We start from the raw sequence: 20317 nt of genomic DNA on the forward strand, positions 1-20317 counted from the left end.
CTGAAATACTTACAAGGAGGGGACAACGCTGTGATCCTTGCTTATTGACTTTTATCACTAAATTAGGCATATAAATGACCTGAAAGCGGTGGCTGCCGTATTAAATTAAAAGGGGAGGGGGGAATAAAGAACAATTACCCCCCTCTCTCTTCTTTTTTTCTTTTCCCCCCCTCCCCTCCCCACCCCCTCCATCCTCCCTGCTCTGATCTCAGCCTGAAAGGAGGCCTGGGCGAGATAAGGAGAGATTGGATTCCTCTTCCAGAGCAGCTCTGCTGCTTAAATAAAATAGACCAGAGAGAGAGAGAGGTTTTGCATCTCCGGTCCATCCGGATGAGATACAGCGGCGCAGGGGGGGCGGTGCGGATCTGAATGAAACGTCTGGCGGTTTGTTAGAACGCTTTTTAAACTTCTTTTAAAAATTAATAAAAAATAAAAGCAATGAAGTGGGGGGGAAGCATTTTGGGAGGTGAAGCCAACGCTTCTCCCGTCGAAATATATCCGCCTTTTTGCACGTTTTTTAAAGAAGCGCATCTCCGTTTGAAGGCACACAAATGATCCAGAGCTTCTCAGCATCAGGAGCCGCTCCAGGCATCCGGGACTTCCTCTTCCACCTTCTCTGCATGGCCAAAGAGAGGTGATGGGAGTCTGTCTGCCATGGGGTACCCCCTGGCTGCTAAGCAAGGTAGGATTGCTGGAAGGGGGATTGAGAGAGAGAGAGAGAGGCAGGCTTGGTTATTTCAAAGAGCCAGAGATCTGGCCAGCTTTAGGAAGCGATGTTCAGGGGCGCGGGAATTGGGGGTGAGAGAGAATATAATCTTAATATTCAGCTCAATGGAGTATCCTTATAATTTATAGCCACCAAGATAAGGCTGGAGGATATAATAATAATAATAAATCGGAAGACGTCTCTTCTCTTTCTCCTCCGCTCTCCTCCCCCTCCCCACCAGCCCCACAACCCCACTCCCAACCCTCGGTATTGAATTGCACCTTGGGCAACAGTGCAGAGTCCAGAATCTTAACTTCGCTCAACATATGTTTCCAGCAGATAAGTAAACAATCTGGACGTGAAATGAAAATTTTAATTAATGCAGTAATGCTATTACACCTCAAGTGTGCAAATCCCATTGCATTGCAGTGTGACAATGGGCTGGGCGGGGGGAGGGGGCGGACCACAAAGCCCAGACAAGGGAGCGCACGCGAGCCCCATCCGGAGATGAGCGCTCGACGCTTTTGCGCCGGAGTGCCAATTGGGTGCAGACGACGACGCTGGAATCCGGCGTGCACGTTCGCTCCTCTTTCCCTCTCCTTGGCGCCGCCTGATCCCTTTCTTTTTCTCTCTCTCTCCTTCCACGCCCGTTGAGGAGCTTCTCTTTCCGTGCGCGGGTTTAAAATTTGGCAACAGTAGCAGTCTTTCATTCCCGGCCCCTTTTAGTCCCTCAAACTTTTTGGAATGTGATCTTCCCCTCCTCGGAACTTGCACGTTATTTCTTGCTTAGCTGGTTCAAAGGAGGCGTGCTCGGCCCTAATGAAGTATATTGGGTGATTTGTCCTAATAAAAAAAAATTAAGAAAAATAAAAAGAAGAAAGCAGGATTGGCTCTTGCCTTTGATGTGCTTATAAAACAGACCGAACCGAAGCCGAGGCGTGTGAAAGAAGAAAGAGAGGAAGATGCTATTAAAACACAAACGTTTTAAAAGGCAGATGAAGACCTAGCAGGATAAACCGTAAACTCCAGAGAGATCAAACGCCTCTGCAGCTTGCGTGGGGACAGCATCGCTCCCGAATTGAAAAACAAACGACTGGCCGGCAAGGCTTAACCGATTCCCACGGGATCTGCGGGGAAAGGCCTCCACCCACCCACCCCAGGGCCCCAGTCTGAGAATCTCCTCCATCCCGGCTACGGGGTCGCCTCTGCGTCCCCTTCCCTCATATTCGCCCCATCCCCTTCGAAGACTGGGAGCTGTGCCACTAAAACTTTTCTTCTCCATCCTCCACCCGCTTCTCAACCCATCTGTCTCCCTTGCTGTTATTTTTCTCCTCCCCAACCATCTCCTCCGTCCCGACAATCTCCCCTCTCGAGTGGTAGGAAGGCCACGAATCTGGCCTTCTTGAAACCGACGGCCAGGGACTTGAACCCATTTCAATCTCCTGACCTTTGCAATTAACTAGCCCACTTCCGCTGGTCTAGTCAATTTCACAAACCCAGAATTTCACACCCACACAAACACCAACTTTTCCTGCATTTCTTTTTTAAGCAAATCCCAAAGGGAGTCTAACGAAGCCAGCTTGGCGCATCGCATTGCCAAGAAAAGGCCTTGGAGAAGTTGTGGGCCAGAGTTCCTCCTTGGGCTGAAGGGCCCCGGGTGCGCCTGGGAGGTTGCGTTGCCTTGGCGCATCTCGTCCACGTCGCCAGGCGTCGCTTTCCACCCCACACATCCTCCTCCAACCCTCCCCAAGAGACTCCTGCAGGTAGCATGCGAGCTCCCACCTAGCTCGGAGGCAGCAGCTGCCGGGAATCTGCGTCGATCGCGGTCTGGCGATGCGGCGGAGAACGTGTTCTTACCTGCGCAACTTTCCTCCGCCGCTTTGAAGCTGCTCCGCCAGATGTTCCGTACAAGATGCAGCTCGATAAGCGACGGCTCGCCGCGTCTGCCGAGCTGACAGCTCCAAATCAAGAGCCCCTTTCGGCAAGGAGGGGCGGCGGCGCGGGTGCATTCGTTTTGGGGTTATTTCTCGGAGTCTCGTTTCCAGAAGGGTCTCCATCTTCTTCCTCCTCCCCCCACCTTTTTTTTTTGTTTGTTTGTTTTTTGTTCTAGACATTGACGTTGCTTTAAAAATACTTTCATGGGCTAGAGAATGAAGATGATGTTACTGATTTCCCGGTTCCCTTTTTTAAAAAAAAACAACAAGCAAAAACCCAGTACAATGAAGGAAATTTAGCCAGAAGGAGACGGAGGGAGGGGGGCAGGGATTAAAAAATATATTTTAAAAACCGCACTGTCAAATCACAACCTGGGATCTGTTTGATCTCCCAGAGTTCCTTTGAATGGCTTTGATAGTCCTCGGCGGCGAATTTCCGCCCTTATTATCACCAATCAGCAGAAATCAGTAATAGCTCTCCGAGACTTCTTAATGTGTCCTTTCAAAGGAAAGTTTCCAGCACGTCCGTGGCCTCGCTCGTTTAATCCCCTCCGCAGCAAAGTTGGCCAAGAATCCAGCGTTTCCATCTGCAACTAAATGAGGGGGCGCTTCTTTTGCGCGCGCGCACCCCCCCCCCCCACTTTCGCCCTGGCTGGAGTTTGAGAGGGGTGGCCTTTGGAGAGGATTAGGAAAAAGTATAAATAGTGGGAGTCAGTGAAGTTTACAGCTAGCTAAGAATAGCTTCTTTCCTTCCTCAAAGGAGGGAAATGGATTAAGAACTTCCAGCCCCGCCCGCCTTCAAAGGGGAGCTTATTTGAAATCAATGATTTGTGGACTAGGAAGACCAGATCCTCAGTCCACTTCATCAAGGTTGCTTGAATATATAGCGCGATCTTATAACACCGCAATCTATAATCGTTGAGACCTAGAGAGGATTTTGCTGCCGGTTAGAATGGGCTGCGCATTGGACCCTGGCGGTGTAACCCTAAACGTGTTTACTCGGGAGTAAAATCCCGCTGCGTTCAAGCGGATTTGCTCCCAGGTTCACGTCCATTGGCAGCCTATTTCCGCTCAGCCAGATTGCTCGCAAGCAAACAGGTTTGAGGATCGGGTGCCACTCCCCCTGCTGTCAATCGGGCTGGCCTTTCACTCCTCAACTCTCTTACTGGGAAGGAAGGGCCCGTTGGTTTCAGCGGGAGAATCACACTGAGATTTCTTTTGGAAGACAGGGGAGGGTGTACCAATCGTGTCCACTTGTTGAGCGACCGCATTGTTCCCGAACCCCAGAGTTGAGTAGCGGTTCAAAACTCCAGCACCAGCGAGGTATGCGCACGTTCGCCCAGCAGAATCCTAGGCCGATCATTAAAAATGAAATAAAATCTCTCCGCGTGATTCCCCAATCTCCCTCCTCTCCAGCTGTGTGGTTCCATCTCCACCATCTCTCCAGCTGACCAGTAGGGGCTGGGTACGCTGAGCACCCCAGACAACCCAAACTCAGAGAGAGGGGAGGTAGGGAAACTGAGGGCTAAATGGGATCCTCTTGCCTTCCCCTGCTCTTTGGGAAGCGCACGGAAGGCGTGGTGTCTCCTAACCCCCGCAGCCTTTTGTTTAATGATTTTATTGAAAGAAGGAGACAGTTGTGGCGAAACAGGTTTGACAAGGAGTTCGTTCTCTCCCTTTAGGGAATAGTTCTCGCTCGCTCTCTCGCCTTCTTTTGCAATTCTTTTGACATCAAAGTCGGTAATCGGTTCATTTCGGTGTCATGGCGATTATTTAATATTTTTATCTCTGCGCGCATAAAAATAGCTACACGCACCTGCAAACGAAGGAGCCGGATAGAGGTGGTAATTTGGCGGAGGAATGAGGAAATGTTGCAAGGGGCGGGGCGAGGGGGACAAGCGATGAAGTTTCAAGACAGTCCTAAAGTTTTGCCCTGTTGGCTTTCGTCTGGATTTCTGTTGAGAGGAAAGTAATCACACAAACTTCCGCGCGTCAATTTCTGTGGCGTCTAGAACACAAATAGAACGCAAAATGAATATGTTTAAATGGCGAGTTTGCGCAGTGGAATATGTAACCTTGCTCAGTCGGCACCCTTTTACATTCCCCTTGACGAAGAGTCCTGTGTGACCCAAAAGTTCCAGGAGAAAGATCCTGCGAGAAGAAAAATCGGTCCCTCCCCTCTCCTGCTTTGCATTCCCTTGAGGCGACGCGGCAACCACTAGGTAAATCTCAGCATCACATATCGACTACAGGATGACCACAGTAGCGACAGCATTTTACAAAACCAACCAACCTATTTATTTGAGAGGCCGCGTTGGTGGTGATGGTGCAGTATAACCTATTTATTTATTTATTTATTTCCTAGAGAAGCACAAATCCACACACACGCAACTCCATTTTGCCAAACAGCCAAGTTGCCCCTGGGACCATCACCTCTTAACGTCCTCTCCATCTCGCACTTTCAAGTCAACGCTGTAACCAAACGGAGGAGTCCAGCCAGCCCGTTGCGTTAGCGCCCAGGAAGGGAACCCAGGAGACCGAGTCTCCAGCGCACAACCCCCCCCCCCCGCGCCCAGGCCTTTCTCCGTGGGGCTTCTGGCGCCCCCGTCCAGCCCTCCGGACTCCCTTCCCCAAATCTCCAGAGGAGGAGACAGCTGACGGCAGCCCTCCCGCCTGTACCTGTGAGGGCAGCGTTAAGACTAATCTAGCTAGATGTTAAAGGACGCTGAGCTATGAGTGTTATCACAGGGCCTGACAGCAACTGTCAACTGGGGTTAAATCAGCCCGGGCGCGCAGCTCCTCCGCCTCCGCTGTGGGGTCCATTCATTGCGGCTTGCCTCGGAGTGTCCCCTCGCAACTGTGCCTCTGATTGTCGCCTCCGAGTCAAGCCAGGTCTTAATTGTGCCCATTTGTAAGTGGGCTCTCTCTCTCTCTTTTTTTTTTTTTGTCATGCTAAACAAGCGTGGTTCAGCCATTCTAACCTCGCCTTTCAAAGCTTTTCTCCTCGGCTCTTTTGTTTACCTTCGCCTGATCTCTCATTTATTTATCTATCTATTCTTCCTCTGCTTACCCTGCCATTCAGGTCCCGTGTATGTTAATTGTGTTATGCCATTTAATTCTAACAGCGGTCTCCAAAGAGCACTTAATGAGAAAAACATCTACAACATGGATCACGTTGGCTATTCAGCTTAGCCAGATGGACAACTGCTACTTCTTCTCTCTCTCTCGCCCTCCCCTCCTCACGCCCCCCCCCCCATCTTTTCTTTCTATCCTCCCCTCCTTCCCCCCTTTAATGAAAAATCCTTTCCTGGACAAAAGGAGAGACCTGATGAATAGGGGCGCCAAACACTGTTAATTGTTTGGGACAAGATGCTAATCTGCCCTGCGCCAGCCTCGCTTCCGAGATGTTTCTTCCTCTTTCCAGGCCTGCGCCCTCTGATTTGGGATATTGGGGGGGGGCAGTGAAATGTGGAAACGTGGGCAAGGAAGGTGGTGGAAATTGGGAGTGGGGGCGCTTTTGAGGCACTCCTGGACCCCCACTCAGCAGAGGGACCAGGAGGGACCCGAGGGCAACAGAGCTGTCTCACCACATTTGGAAAGAAGTGAAGTCCTACATTTTGCCATCGATAGAGCGGAGGTCATCAAATCATCAGGTCTGGAGTCTACATTAAATGATCCCGGGACCTGGGAAACGAGGGCAAAGTGGGCGGTGGTTGCAATACGTGCAGAGGGACGAGGAAACGGAATTTCTAGAGGTCGAGTAGCCCCCATAAACTGCCGTTAGTTCAGCCGGAAGGGATTCTGCACATTGTCAGAAGCGCTCTTCTTTCCCTACATTTTACTAGGCAGGGAGACGGGGCTAAGGCGAATTCCTTCGGCCTATCCCAGCTGTTTTGTGCCGCCTCGCTTTTGGAAAGCTAGAGGCGCGCCAAGACATAATCGCTTAGCTGCTTAAGTTTGGGGTCAATATTTGGGTACCTCCAACTGTACCGGAAACATTTCGAGAACTTGATCAGTTCTTTTCAGGCCTGAAGCAAAATATGGACCAGTCCGTCTGAGTTTCACTGTTCCTTTTCCTTCCTGCACCTCCCTTTAAATCTCTTTCCTTCCTAATCCTAAACAAGGTGAGACTTATTCCTTTGCCACTCAGCCAGACTGCAAATCCTATACCTGAGAATGGGCCCCACCGAACACAACGGGACCTAACTGCTGAGGAAACGGTAAACCTGTAACCGATTGCCCTGTTTTAAACCGGTTCAGTCTCTTAAAACACTGCTGCAAGGCAGGCTGTGGTTCGACGAGCACTTCATTAGGAGTAAGCCCACTAAATGCACGGGAGATCACTCGCAGTAAATATGCAAACAGAGTGTCATTAAAGACTCCCCTTAGCACAAGCATTTGCGTGTTTACTCAAAAGTCGCCCCCACTCTGTGTTCGATGGAGCTTACACTAAGGTTGCGGCCTCAGAGCGGCCCAGAGGACAGATCGCTAGCTGGGGACCTCGCTGAGTGGCCGAGAGCCAGTCATTGTCTCTGACTCAACCTCAGTTTCCCAATCTGTAAAATAGGAAGAGTTGGTTTAGAGAGAGAGAGAGAGAGAGAGAGAGAGAGAGAGAGAGAGAGAGAGAGAGATATAGCATTATACACGCCCCTGGGCCTTAGAGGCAGAGGAATCCAGAAATCGGAATAAATAAATGGATGGGTGGATGGGTGGACTGGTGGATGGATGGAAAGGAGTTTGACAAGCTATGGGCACGGCCTCCCTGGAAGTTCGTCCACGGCAGGAAAGATTGAGCAACTGCTTTCGCTACCCACAAAAACCCAGTTCATTTTAATAGAGCGTAAGTAGGATAATTTCCCGGAAGATTGTGCCCAGATCTTTAAAAATCTTCGAGCTTGCAGGACGATATTAGAAATGGTTTGTATCCTGACCCTACTTTCTGCAGCATTTGCAGGCCCTACCACACCGCCAAGGCGCAGGTAGACTTGGCCAGCTTCCTCGCTGTCTAGAAGGTTTTGTTTTGTGTGGATCGAGACTGGATTCACAAGCACATAACTAACGTGTTCGACGACAGATTGTCTTTATTCAAAATGTCTTTGTTCAGCAAATGAACAGAATTAACGAGGTAAAATCCTTCTGGATACAATTCTTCCCCCAATACATTGTTAAAACATATTTAAATTACCACCGTGTTATTCATTTTTTAAAATTTTATTTTCCATTAAAAAAAAACAATTCTACTGCCTGACTTCATATCTGACATTCTGTCTAAAAGTAAACTTAGGTCTACTTGCACTGATTCACACAAATTGAAGGACTATCTGTTTTAAATTAAGCAAACACTATCATACCATGTTTGAAATATAAACGTTTTTCATCCTTTTTTAATATCTCTGAAGAGCTTCTTTTTTAATCTTTTTGACATGAAAAGCAATTTTAGCTATTAGTGCTGGATGGTAAAATATAGATATATAGATATATATAACACAGCTAACTCTTGTTTTTTAATGTGCAAAAAAAGGAAATCGTTAAGTCAGAATACTTCCGGGATTTTAGGAATTCAAGTCCAATTCACATCCGATCATATAAACTCATAGACATTGAGATAATAAATAAAAAAGAAAATCATCATCATCAAAGATGTTTTGGCCTTTCGGCCAAAAAAGGGCAATTAAAAGTTTGACACATTTACAATTCTTACAAGTTACGGGGCCCCTCGGAGCCCCAAGTGCAGAAAGAAAAATACCTTTTGTGTGTTTGTTTTTGGATTCGACTACAAAGTCTCGGAGTCTCCCCATCCCCGCCCTCCCACCCTCGGAAAAAGTCGAGTCTTAAAAGTCTTTCCCCAGGTGAAATCAGGTCTCCGGGACATCTCTCCCGCGCTCAGGTGGCTTTCGCTTAGGCTCTTAAAATATCTTTGTTTCTGAAGTCTCGTCAAATATCACATGCACCACGGAGGGGTTCCGATTCCACCGGCAAGCCAAGGCTATGGCGACGTGGGGGTTTCCAGGCCGCCTGCCCTATGTGGGGCTGTCAATGATGGGAGCTTGCCGGGGGGGTTACATGGCTGCGGCGTGCGCTGACGAGTAGGGGTCTATTCCAGTCTTGGTCATGCCTGGGAATAATATGTAGGCCACGGGAGGCTGCAAACTGGACGCCGACCAAGCCGTACAGTTACAGGGCACCACGTAGCCGGGGTTGGTGGGCGACGGGTGGGTGTGGGTGTGCTGGCTGGGGCAACTCAAGGTGCCAAAGGCCCCGTTCTGGTATCCCAAGGTGGAGGCGTAGGGCAGGGTGCTGGTGGCCAAGGTGTGGGGCACCTCGGTCATCTTCTGGATGGCGCTGGAGCTGAACTGGCTGGGGTCAAGTAAGGAGTAGGGCGCGGAGGTGGGGGGCAGGAAAGCCCTCGCCTTCTCCGGGGAGCCGAGCAGAGAGTCCGTGGCTGCCACGGGGAGCCCGGCCGCCTTGAGGGGGTCAGTGTCTCCGAGGTAAGGCAAAGGGAAGACATACCTGTCCTTCTTGAGGAGGTTCTTGGGCTTGCGACGGGGCCGGTACTTGTAGTCTGGGTGCTCCTTCATGTGCTGGGCGCGCAGCCTCTTGGCTTCGTCGATGTAAGGGCGCTTCTCGGCTTCCGACAGCAGCTTCCATTCGGCGCCCAGGCGCTTGCTAATCTCCGAGTTGTGCATTTTAGGGTTTTCCTGGGCCATCTTCCGACGCTGGCCCCGGGACCACACCATGAAGGCGTTCATAGGGCGCTTGATGTGGTCGGAAGGTTTGGACATGGTGGTGTGCCGGACGGACGCCTCGTCGAGCAGCCCAACCGCCGCCAGCTGTCCCCAGCCCCGCGCACCTGGCTCCGCTTCGCCGCCTCCTCCTGCCTTCCAGCCAAGGCGACCTCCCACCACGCTCAGCTGATCATACCAGTTCTCCGGGCGATCCAGTCCCCGCCAAGGTACCCCGATGGATGGCTGGGGAGCGGGGAGGGGAGGGGAGGAGAGAAGCGGAGCGAGCGAGCAAGCAGCAGGAAGAGGAGGAGGCAGCCACAGGGCGAAGGAGCCCGAGGAGCGAGGCCAAAGGCAATCCAGGGGCGCCTAGTCCGCCGGCGAGCGAGCGCTCTCTCTCCAGAGGATTGCCAGGGGGTTCCCCTCGACGGCCCTGGAACCGGGGATCGGTGGCTACGCGGAGGGTGTCTGGCTCGGCTGGCAAGGGACTGAGGACAAGGAGCGGACTCGGAGCCAAAAGCGGGGAAGTTCAAAGGCGAGGCTGTTCAGGACGGCGCGCAAGCTTGACGGAGCGGCGAGTAGGGCGTTCACTCCCTTCACCTGATCGCCCAATCAGCGGCCAGAGAAAGAGCGAGCGAGAGAGAACGAATACCTTCGGAAGAGAGAGAGCGGGAGAAAGAGGAAAAAAGAGGAGGGGAGAGGGAGGGGAGAGGGCAGAAATCACTAAAGACACAGGATTAAAGGGGCCGCTTTTGTTAGACGGCGCGCTAATAGCAGCAGCCAATAAAACTCCGCCCATCCCCTCGTTTTAGGGCGGAGTGGGTGAAAAGAGCTCTTTTGAGCAGGGAGGGGGGCATGGCAGAGTGGTGCCAATCTTCCCCCTAATTTGGGGAGTGGGGTCCAAACAAGCGGAGTAAATTTGTCAATGGGGCAAGAGCACGAGCCAAGGACAAGGGCGTCCTTGTTCATGCCCCCCCCCTTGTGTTCGACCCCACCAGAAAAGCACCAGGTCTGGCTGGAGAGAGAGATGGGGGGGCGGAGGGAGAGAGAAATGACAGGCGACTGGGGGGCGCGTGCGATTGTTTGAAAAGCAAAAGTGAGCAGAGCCGCGCGAAGGTCGCCAGGCGTCTCTCTCCAGCTTCCCGTCTTGCCCCGCAAGGAGTTGGGCCGAGCCGGGGAGAGCCTGGGAAATGCCGACCTGGAGAAACGGGGCTGAGCTGGGAGGCGGGGGGAGTGGAAGGACGAAGCTGGATCCATATGCATTAAGGGGGTCTGGCACTTCGATGGGGTGGACGGGAGTGGAACAGGACAGACCTAAACTTCCCGCGCTATTTGGAGTTCATTTTTATACCAAAAGTCAATACGTACTTTATGGCGGCGAAAATCTAAAGAGCCTCAAAGAGCATGAGTTCTGCCCGACTTAAGTGAACTGGGCTAGGAGGGGACTCTGGACGGGGCGGGCGCGGCGAGGAAGACGTTTGTCCCCTGCGCTTTGGTGACGATGCCCTTTTGTGATGCGCTCTCTCATTCTTCTCCTCTGCTTTAAATCTAAGCCTTTCTCTGTCCTGGGGTTTTTGTTGTTGCATTTGGGGGGGGGGTAACTATTAAAAGATTGGCTTCTAAAGAGAACAAAATACCCACAGGAGCTCTGCCTCCCTCCCTCCTCTCTCCCCTCCACGCCTGTTTTCTTTGAATAATTGCTGCCTAACGCAAAATGCCCTTGGGGAAAATATTTATTAAATGGAAACCATTTCCCTCGAATCCCCAAAGAGCCCGGGTTCTTGAAGGGCCTATTGGCTCTGTGCACCTGCCGAGTTTAAAACTGGTCCAACATCAGCCTTCCCTCGCTTCCTCCACACCCCCGCCCCGCCCCTCGACCCTCTTCCATAGTTTCCCATCGCCTCCTTTAGCTCTGTAGCTGCTCTCTTTCGAAAGACGCGTCAGAGTTAGCAGGAGTTGGGTTACCTTCCCTTCTTTTGTAGATCCGGATCTTTGATGATGCCTTTTCCGCGTCTCGGGGTGGGGGGGTGAAGAGAGAGGGTGTTTTAAAATATAGGAATTCTGAGGCTCATTTAGCCAACTGCATGGTTCAAATTTGATTTTGATTTTTACAACAAATGGAAAAAGAGCACGCCAGGTAATTTTACACCCGTGATTTTAAAGCTGGGGATGTAAGTATAGGCGCCTCATCCATTTTTTTTATTCCAATCAAGTACATAATAATAATAATAATAATAATAATAATAATAATAATAATAATAATAATATCATCCACTATGCCCCGTGGTGTTAAACATTCATACAAATAAAAAACCATATGATTTGCAGCACTGTCTAAGGGGCGGGGAGGGAACCTGTCATTTTCTTTCCTCTCGGTTGTTATGGGGGCCCCTGCAGAATAATGCTTACCCATTTAGCCCCCCTTCTCCCAACCTCCACTGCTGATCTGATTTTTCCTCAACTTCCTATTTAAAGCAATGGAAGGCCAGTTTCAGTCTTTACACCTGTACAGAGAGGCGTCTTAAAGCGCTCCCCGCAGGCAACACCTGCTGCCGAGCTCATCCTGGTTCATTTCAAAAGATCTCGGAAGTACACACACACACACACACACACACACACACACACACGGGACACAGAAGCGCGCGCAAAAATATTCCCCGGGCCGCTGGCTTTCTCTCTCTCGAAATCAGTGCCGTTGCCTGCCGAGAGTCCAAACCATAGTTTTGTTGTTGTTTTTCAAGCTTGGGAAGAAACAGCAGCGACCAGCTCTCCCCGCGCTTGGCAACGGCGTAGGTAATAGATCGCAAATATTTGCAGAACACCAATCATTTTTCAGCCAGAGACATTCTCCCCCCTCCCTCTGCGCCCGGGGCCCTCTGCGTTTTGCTCCCCAAGGTATATTTAGAGGTTACATGCCCCATACGAGCGGCTGGTTCATGCATATGTAACGCATCGGTGCTGTGCTGCGTGTGTATTGGTATGTCTTTTTCGAACGGAATCCTCCATCCGACCGCCCCCGCTTCTCAGTTCTGCCACACTTTTATCCAAAGGAAGGTTTCTAATATATCAGCGTCTAGAGCAAAAAAAACCACCCCACTGTTGGTGTTTGGTTTTTTTTAAATGCTGGGCAAAGAGTGACCTTTGATTCCTGAATTGCATGTGCATGTGCGTAATATATATGAAGTGATCTCCTGAATAGAAAACTACACCAACAGGAGAGAGAGAGAGAGAAAACCCATGCCATTTCAAATGCTCAGGGGGATATACATGGATTTCGTTAGCTGCCACGATTTAAATAGCTGAAGTCTGGGACCTTGGCTTCTGCCTGTGTCTTCTGCCTGTGGCGATGCACGTCCATACGTACCTTTTTGAGACAACATCAGACATCTTCTCCCACCCTCCCCAACTCCCACCACCGTCGTAAATTGATGGCGCCCGCGAATATGGCTGTATAAAGCTTATTCCTCCCGCACACGCCGGCGTGCTCCCGTCCTGTGGGCTCAGCTCAAGTAATGGCCGCGCGCGCCTGCTATTTCTGAGCCCGGCACGGTGCTCAGCAAGCAAACCCTGGCGCAGGCCGGCCCCGCTCGACATGCGCTTTTACGCGGCAAGAATGGTCTCATTGCAAGGGCCCGCGTAGACGGCTTGAACGCAGTGTGTAACTTAAGTAAACGGGAGTGATTAAAGAGGGGTTTTCCTTCGCTGTCGATTTTTATACTTCCAGATTTCAGATGACCAATAGCGATAATCTATGAGCTCGCTCCCCTCCCTCCCCGGCAGAAGTTGACGGCGGCGGTGGCACCAAAACACCGACGAGAGAGCTGATGGCGCGCGGCACGGCGCTAAACATACACAAAAGCAGTGATTTTTGTGGGGGTACGCGGGGGTACGCACAAAGAAACATTTTGTGAATCAAAGTTTGGCCTCATTGAGGGCAGTATTTCAGTATGAGTCGGAAAATGAGAGTACCCCTAAACATTTCTTTTAAGAAAAAAATCACTGCACATAAGATACATAATTCACCAGGTCGCAGGAAGGAGCCGCAGTCCCTTGCCCTCACATCCTATCCCCGGGGGAATTGGAATATGATTCAAAGGCTGCAGCAGACGTTCCTTAGTAAATTTCGTTGGCTATTTGGAGGCGGGGACCCTGGGAACAGGTGAGCGCTCCCTCTCTCCCATCACGCACCCGCAGTGGCAAGGGCGCGCGCGCAAGCGCACGCACACTACTTTTTCCTCGGTCAGAAAACTCCTAGAGAAATCACTTTACACCGTTTGCCTGCTTGTATTAAGGCGTTGGGAAGTGGGGACTGGGAAAGAAACTATGGTGCTTATCAGGCCAGGAGGAGACCCCAACCAGGCGGGCAAAGAGAAGCGGGGTGGGGAAGCGATCGACGTCTTGTTGCTTAGTCAGGGCTACAGATGCTATTTGTCTCCGGGTGAACAAAAGTCCTCTCCAAAATACCCGTAAAGCGCGCTCTTGAGCCGAGTTTGCGCCCTGTTTTAGAACACAGCTCACGATCCTGACTGATTTTTTCTCGCAACTTCCACATTCTCTCCTCAACTGCGAAAATAATCCCAGGTCTAAATCGGGTCTCTGTAAGGGGCTACCCAAAGCAGCTCCCCTCTTGCCCGTTCGCCCCCTCCGACTTCTTGGGAAAGCTCCAAGACAGCTCAGGTGCAGCGCTGTGCGAGGGATCCTCCTGCTTAGGCTAAATGGACAGGGGTCATTCGTCAGCTGGGACTTCAAGTCTCAAACTAAAATGATTGTTTAGCCTCGGGGCAGGTTCCCCCTCTGCCTCAATTCCCCACCAGCAACTAAAAAAAGCTGGGGAGGGTAGAATCGGAGCGGAGGACCAATAGGAGAGAAACTGCCACTCAGAGCCCTTTGCCAAGGCAAACGTCTCTCCCGCGGCTCATGGCCGTAGTCTGGGATTAGTCAGCAGCCAGATGCGCCTTGCGCGGGGCAGCCAGTTTCCTAATGCGATCCCTTCTTCGGGCGCGCGGATTGCTCGCATTCCCAAAGAGCATTGGGATCTTTCCAGCCGGGGTTGCTGCGAGGGTCTGGCTGGGAAGCGCTGTAGCGCAAGGTCGGGAGCTCACATGTACCAAGGTGTGCAGAGCCGCGAGGCAAAGACCCGCGCTTGATAAAAGGCAGGAAAATCACATTACAGACCTGAGCTTGGGTGTGCGGTCCCTTTGACTCAGGCTCGATGACATATCGGTTCTTTCCTCCTCCTTTCCTGCCAAATTATATTTTATCCATTTATTTATTTTATCAAAGACATTGTTATTGGGGATGGGTGGGAGGAGAAGTATGTATTTATTTGAGGGGGGGACATGCTATCATTTTCCCCGCTTAGAAACAAGTGCAATTTGGTCTCTAGGTTTACAAAATAATCCAGATAGCAAGACCAATCGTTTGGGAGCTGAAGGCTGCCCTTTGTTGGCTATCGAAGACCCTTTCAAAAAACACTCTATAATTGTTGGGACTATTGATAGAGCGAGATTGCTCTGCCAATAAACTCCCCGACGCTCGTCTAGGCGCGTTTAAGCAGCCCGGGAGGGAAATGGAGAGCGCGCGCACGCACACTTTCTCTTGCATTGTGTCCACATCGTTCCTTCCCCTGGGAGGAACATCCAAATGGGGGATTCTATTGAATAGCCCACTAAGTCCCTCATGGAATTCCAGCGACCTCGTCTTCAGGAAAAGAGAACTCCCACCTGCTGCAAAGACAAATCGCTCGACTTCAGCAAGCTTGCGAGGAAGTTTGTGGAGTTGGTTCCCCCTCCCCTCGCTTCTTTCCACCAAAAGGTATTCAAGAGAGAAGGGTGGGGACGGAGTTATAATTGCGGGGGGTTTATCTCCCGCAGAGCAAAAGATATGAGTAAATGCTGCGCCCGAAGGCAGTTCAGCTTCCTTTGGGAATCGCGTTCAAGCCCAATTAGAAGGCGCCCTCTGCACAGGCGAATGTCATCCCGGTTTAGAACTGGGCGCGCTTGCTATTTCGGGGGCAGGAGCAAATAGCAGCGAAGCAACAGAACAAGGACCGACCAGGTTTAAGTATTCTTCTCTTCCGGCACCCGTCTAACTGGACGCGCCGGAGAAGTCATGATTTCTGAGTTAAATTGGAGAGGGGGGCGGGGGCGGGGAGCAAGTTAACCACTTGGTTTCAATGCTAAGAATGAATCAACATTAAAGTGCGTTGCTTTTCACGCACAAAAGAGCAAAGTCAACGGGGGAGTATAAGGGTCTCAGAGGGTGCGTAAGAAGTTATCGAGAGACTGTCAGGAACTCCAGCATCACAATCCATTCCCTGCCCTCACATACGCTACACATGCAGTTAATTCCCTTGGCGATGAGAGAAGTGGTTTTCTGGAGCGGCATTTTGATGAAAATATGTGGACCAGAAGTACTGTGCGATATATATGCAATGCATATCCAGACATTTACATGCCACGAGCTCCACTAAAATAAGTGCGGGCGCTCAATCCCTTTCTTCTTCTTTCGGAGAGTCCCCAGAGCAGTTACAAGTAACAGCATTTAAGATTGCGATCCTGAATATGTATTGGCAACTATGGGACTTACACTGATTTAAATTATTAGGATATGGCTAATAGTTTCAGCAGAAAGCAATACAAAATTATTAAAGCAATGAAGAGATCCGACCACTCTTCTTGCTGCTGCTATCATTATCACCATCATCACCAGTAACCACGATGACGAAGACCTCTACCATCTCTTTGGTCCATCTATTCCTGAATCCTTAAGGATGGTTGAAGGTGGCATTGGTACAGCAGTGATGCTCAAAGGAGCAGTTCTGAATTAGCCTGAGAAAAGATAAGTGAAGTTAATAGCCCTTAGTCATGGATCAAAGCCCTCTTCCTTGTTCAAGAGGTCACCGTCCTAAACATATTAACATGAAGAAAGTCCAGTTGATTTTAGAGGGGGTTGCTTCTTAATAACATGCTCAGGCTAAGTTCAAGTCTCTGTTCTTATTTTCCATATAAACGCCAGTGTTATTTTTGGAAATGCAAGCAAACACATTGGCATCTGCTGGCATTTCAGTTTCTTTCACAAACAACCACTTCTATATTGTTATTTATTAAATTTCTATTCTGCCCTTCATCCAAAGACCACAGGATGGTTTGCAACATAAAAAATACAAAATATAAAATGAGAACACAATATACATATGAAAATGAAAGAAAACCACTAACTCCCTTCACCAAACACATCATCATTATTATTATTCATTAAATTTGTACATAAATTTATTGAATTTCTAGAGTCACACCTGAATGCTGGCCTGCAGCTTTTAAACATCTTTTAGAATTGTCAGATTTTGTTATCTCTTACTTATTCCCTCATTCAAGGACCACTGCAAGTCAAATGAACACCTGTCTTTCAACTGCCACATGAATGGTGTTAGAATAAAATCTGAGGCTAGGCTAACACAGTCTTCAATTTGGCCCTCCTGTGTCACAGAAAAGCCATTTTCCTGTCACTCATATGTAACACATGAATGTCTGTGGCTGCAGTCATATAGGAAAGTATCTGGAACTAAAACATTGAATGGGGCTTACTTCTGAGTAAAGACACATTGTATGTACACATACCTGGGAGCAAGCCCCAACAAACACAGTAGAATTTGCTTCTGAAACATTATTATAACTCTCATATATTTGGATATTTTTTCCTAAATTACATGGAAATCTGTATATGCCATCATTTATGTAGCATCACTGCAGAAAGTTTATTTATGTAGCACTACTGCAGTAAAACTTCTCTGGACAATAGCTAAGGGGGAAAGGAGCAGAAAATACCTTGGAGTAAGTTTCAGCCAGTTGATTTAGTTAACCTTTTAGCAGAGTAATCTGAAGATTGTTCTATTGAAATATATGTGCACATATACTAGAACATCCATGAAAATGTGTTTGTGATGATTCTGAAGGAAAGGGATAGTTTTCCTTAAGTGCAAGGCAGCACATTTTATTAAATTGAATAACAGAACAAAACCACCCCTTATTGCTAGAAGGAAGAGTCACCTTCATTTTCTTCTCTATCAAACAAATATGTGATATTTCCTATTATGATAACATCCCCAAATATCTTCACAAAAAAAGCTCAAGTTCCATCAGTATTGTGGAAAATTCAGATTTTTTTTGCCGGTGTGTGTGTGATATCGGCAGTGATTTCAGCCAAGCACTGCCTGCTCCTCTTGCCATAGGTTCTTTTTACTAGAATTAACAGCATAACCATTTCTCCCTAAAAGGCAAATATTTGCTACTTTTGAATACAAACTTGAAGGAAAAGGCATTGCTTTTGTCTTTTTCATCAGACCTAATATACAGTGGATAGAGTTGGCTATTTGCACTGAGCACTGTCAGGCCCTTCAGCAGTTCAAATATGTTTGATTTTATCTGTAATTTAAAACAGAAGTTGATTAACTGGGGTACTTAACTGATTAAGTTAAGTTGCATGACAACTAAGGAATCAACCTAACACTAGAAATTCAGGGTTATATTCAGGCCATAAAACATACTGGGCTCTTAAATCTTGTTGGCTTCAGAGAATCTCTTAATTCACATTTAACTTCCTAACATTTACACTGAGAGTGGGAAGTGCTGGAAATGTGTTAGATGCCAAGAACAGTTAACTTAAGGAAGTCCCCTCCTCCCCACTGCAGCTCACTACACATGCTCTAGAAAGCCTCTCTGGTGGACCTTTATGAACAATGTGGGGTGGGACACAGTAATCTGCTGGGGAAGAGTGGCTCCCTTCTCTTCTGAAAACTCTTATAACTTTTTTCAATAGAACATTTGGCTCTCCAGCATTCAAAATCAAATCAGCCACCATTAAATTGTTTAACTAGGAAGGATTAGACTGCAACAAAAAATGGCTATGATGCCTTCAAGATGCCTAATTTGTCATGTTAAGGGTAAGGTATAATCACGAACTAGGTTGGTTATTCCTTCTTTAATGGGAATAGACAAAAAAACCTGCCTAGAGCCTTGGAGGATATGTCTTAGCTATCTGACTATGTCTATAACTATGTCTTTCCATACTGAAGGCACGCCTCAGCCTTATTGAGGGGGGGCGGGTGAGTTTGATTAGGAATTGGTCACTTCCCAGTCAACAACCATAAAATAATCCAATCATGGAACTGCTGCGCAGGAAGGAAGCATGTAAATAACGCTCCCCCCTTATGAAGATAGAAAAATATAATGACATTTGCAGTCTCTACCTCCTCTTCCTCAACAAGTGATCAGCTGATGTTTAATTAACAGCTTATAATCGTGTCCCATTCTGGCATTAAAGCCACCAGCAATTATTATATGAGGGCCTGATGTCACGACAGATATAACACATTGTTTAGATTTTCCCATATGCATTTCCTACAGTTCTTAGATTCTGCAGACTAAATCTATCTATCTATATCCCTGCACTAAACCTTGGAGCCTGGTAAACCTAAAAAAAACCCCTGAAAGGTGGAAGAGATGGGAAAATACAGGGATTAGATAGTGGCTCTCAGTTTGCTAGATGCTAAAATGATCAGCTCACTCTGAGCCCTCCCTATTTGTAAATGTAGGCAAAGCTAATATGAGCCTGGTAACAAGGCAACTCATGCAAATAGGGGTTCAATGTGCCATGGGTCATCTATGCTAAAATAGCTCTCTCAGTCTGATAGTTTATAGTTTTTAGTCAATAAGTTTGACTGACTGACATTACTAAGAAATCCCAGCAGCAGTGATAATTAGCTAGAAGTGAAATATCAGTAAGGGATGGTCCGATTCAGAATACGACCGAATGAAATTAATTATTTGGAAGAATGTGGATTTGATACTTTAAACCAATTATGTTCAATGATTCCATTTGTTTTGGAATTTCGCTAAACTTTGAAAACAATTATTGTTAATTGGTTTGGTGAATTGTGCCCCTGCCATAGGCGTAGCTAAGATTTATGTTAGGCGGGGCAGGCTTTATGTTGGGGGGGTGCAGAACCTCAGTTAGTTATGTATTTATATTGATTTACTTGATGGGGGGCAGCAGCCCCACCTTGGCTATGCCAATGGCCCCTGCTACACTTCCAGAGATGTCACCAGGATCTTGAAGCACCCTAGAACTCTTACCCTCCATTCAAACCCTTCTTTTTGCTGCCTCTCTCAAGGAAACTGGTGTGCTGTGATGGGGCGTATTGCCTATGCATTGCCATGAGCATCCAGTCATGGGGACTTCATTTCCCTGTTCTTGTTTTTCTCTTTTGCATCCATCGATGCTGCTGAAAGCATGTGCAGCAGTGTCCATGCATAGCAGGAGTCATGGGAACTTACATTCCCCAAACTTCCATGCCTAAATGCTGCTGTGTGCATGCTTACCGGGGCAAGGGGTTTACAGGTGAGCCATCCCCACCAGTCACCTCACAGTGGGTAAGTATTGTGGAAAGAAAGCAGTGGGGAGGATTTGTGGTACAGAATGGGAAGCAGCAGGACGTTTTAAGTAGGAGGCCATCATGTGAAAATTGGGTGTATGACTTCTGCCTGGCTCCCTGCTATTCACCCAAAATATATAGTAATTGGCGATATTAGAGAGAGTAGATTACAAATAATTCTTTTATTTTGTCATGGGTTGCCTGAGCTTGAAGCTAAGAATACTGGAATATAAGGAATCTCCATTTCATGTTTCAAATATGTCCATTTCTGTCTCTTTTGGGTGAGGCTGCCATTTGTATTCTTAAAGGTGGAGAAACTTGAAGTGTTCTTAAAAACAGTATTTAAAAAAAACCACCACACACACACACACACAAACATGCAGATACTATTTGTGGAGGGTCTATTTATTATATGGAACATTGTGGCAGTACATAAAATGTGGTTATCTGAACTATGTCAGCATATATCCTAAAATACTTAAAAGTCAGATAAACTTAGTCCAATATTCACCCAGCATTTATT

The 20317-nt window shown here is 48.3% G+C and overlaps 1 protein-coding gene across 1 annotated transcript; it reads right to left on the bottom strand.

The window, feature by feature from the left end:
- Positions 1-7703: 7703 nt before the first annotated feature.
- Positions 7704-10041, bottom strand: SOX14 (SRY-box transcription factor 14). Its single transcript, XM_028730885.2, has one exon. It carries the CDS (start codon positions 9420-9422, stop codon positions 8700-8702), a length of 723 nt encoding a protein of 240 aa, XP_028586718.2. The 5' UTR covers positions 9423-10041; the 3' UTR covers positions 7704-8699.
- Between the last annotated feature and the right edge of the window lie 10276 nt (positions 10042-20317).

The sequence above is a fragment of the Podarcis muralis genome, chromosome 6 (assembly GCF_964188315.1).
Source record: "Podarcis muralis chromosome 6, rPodMur119.hap1.1, whole genome shotgun sequence".
Classification (NCBI taxonomy): Eukaryota; Metazoa; Chordata; class Lepidosauria; order Squamata; family Lacertidae; genus Podarcis; species Podarcis muralis.

What these genes read in the sequence shown, in the direction of transcription:
- SOX14 (XM_028730885.2), bottom strand. Translation starts at nt 9,422, where the DNA reads ATGTCCAAACCTTCCGACCACATCAAGCGCCCTATGAACGCCTTCATG.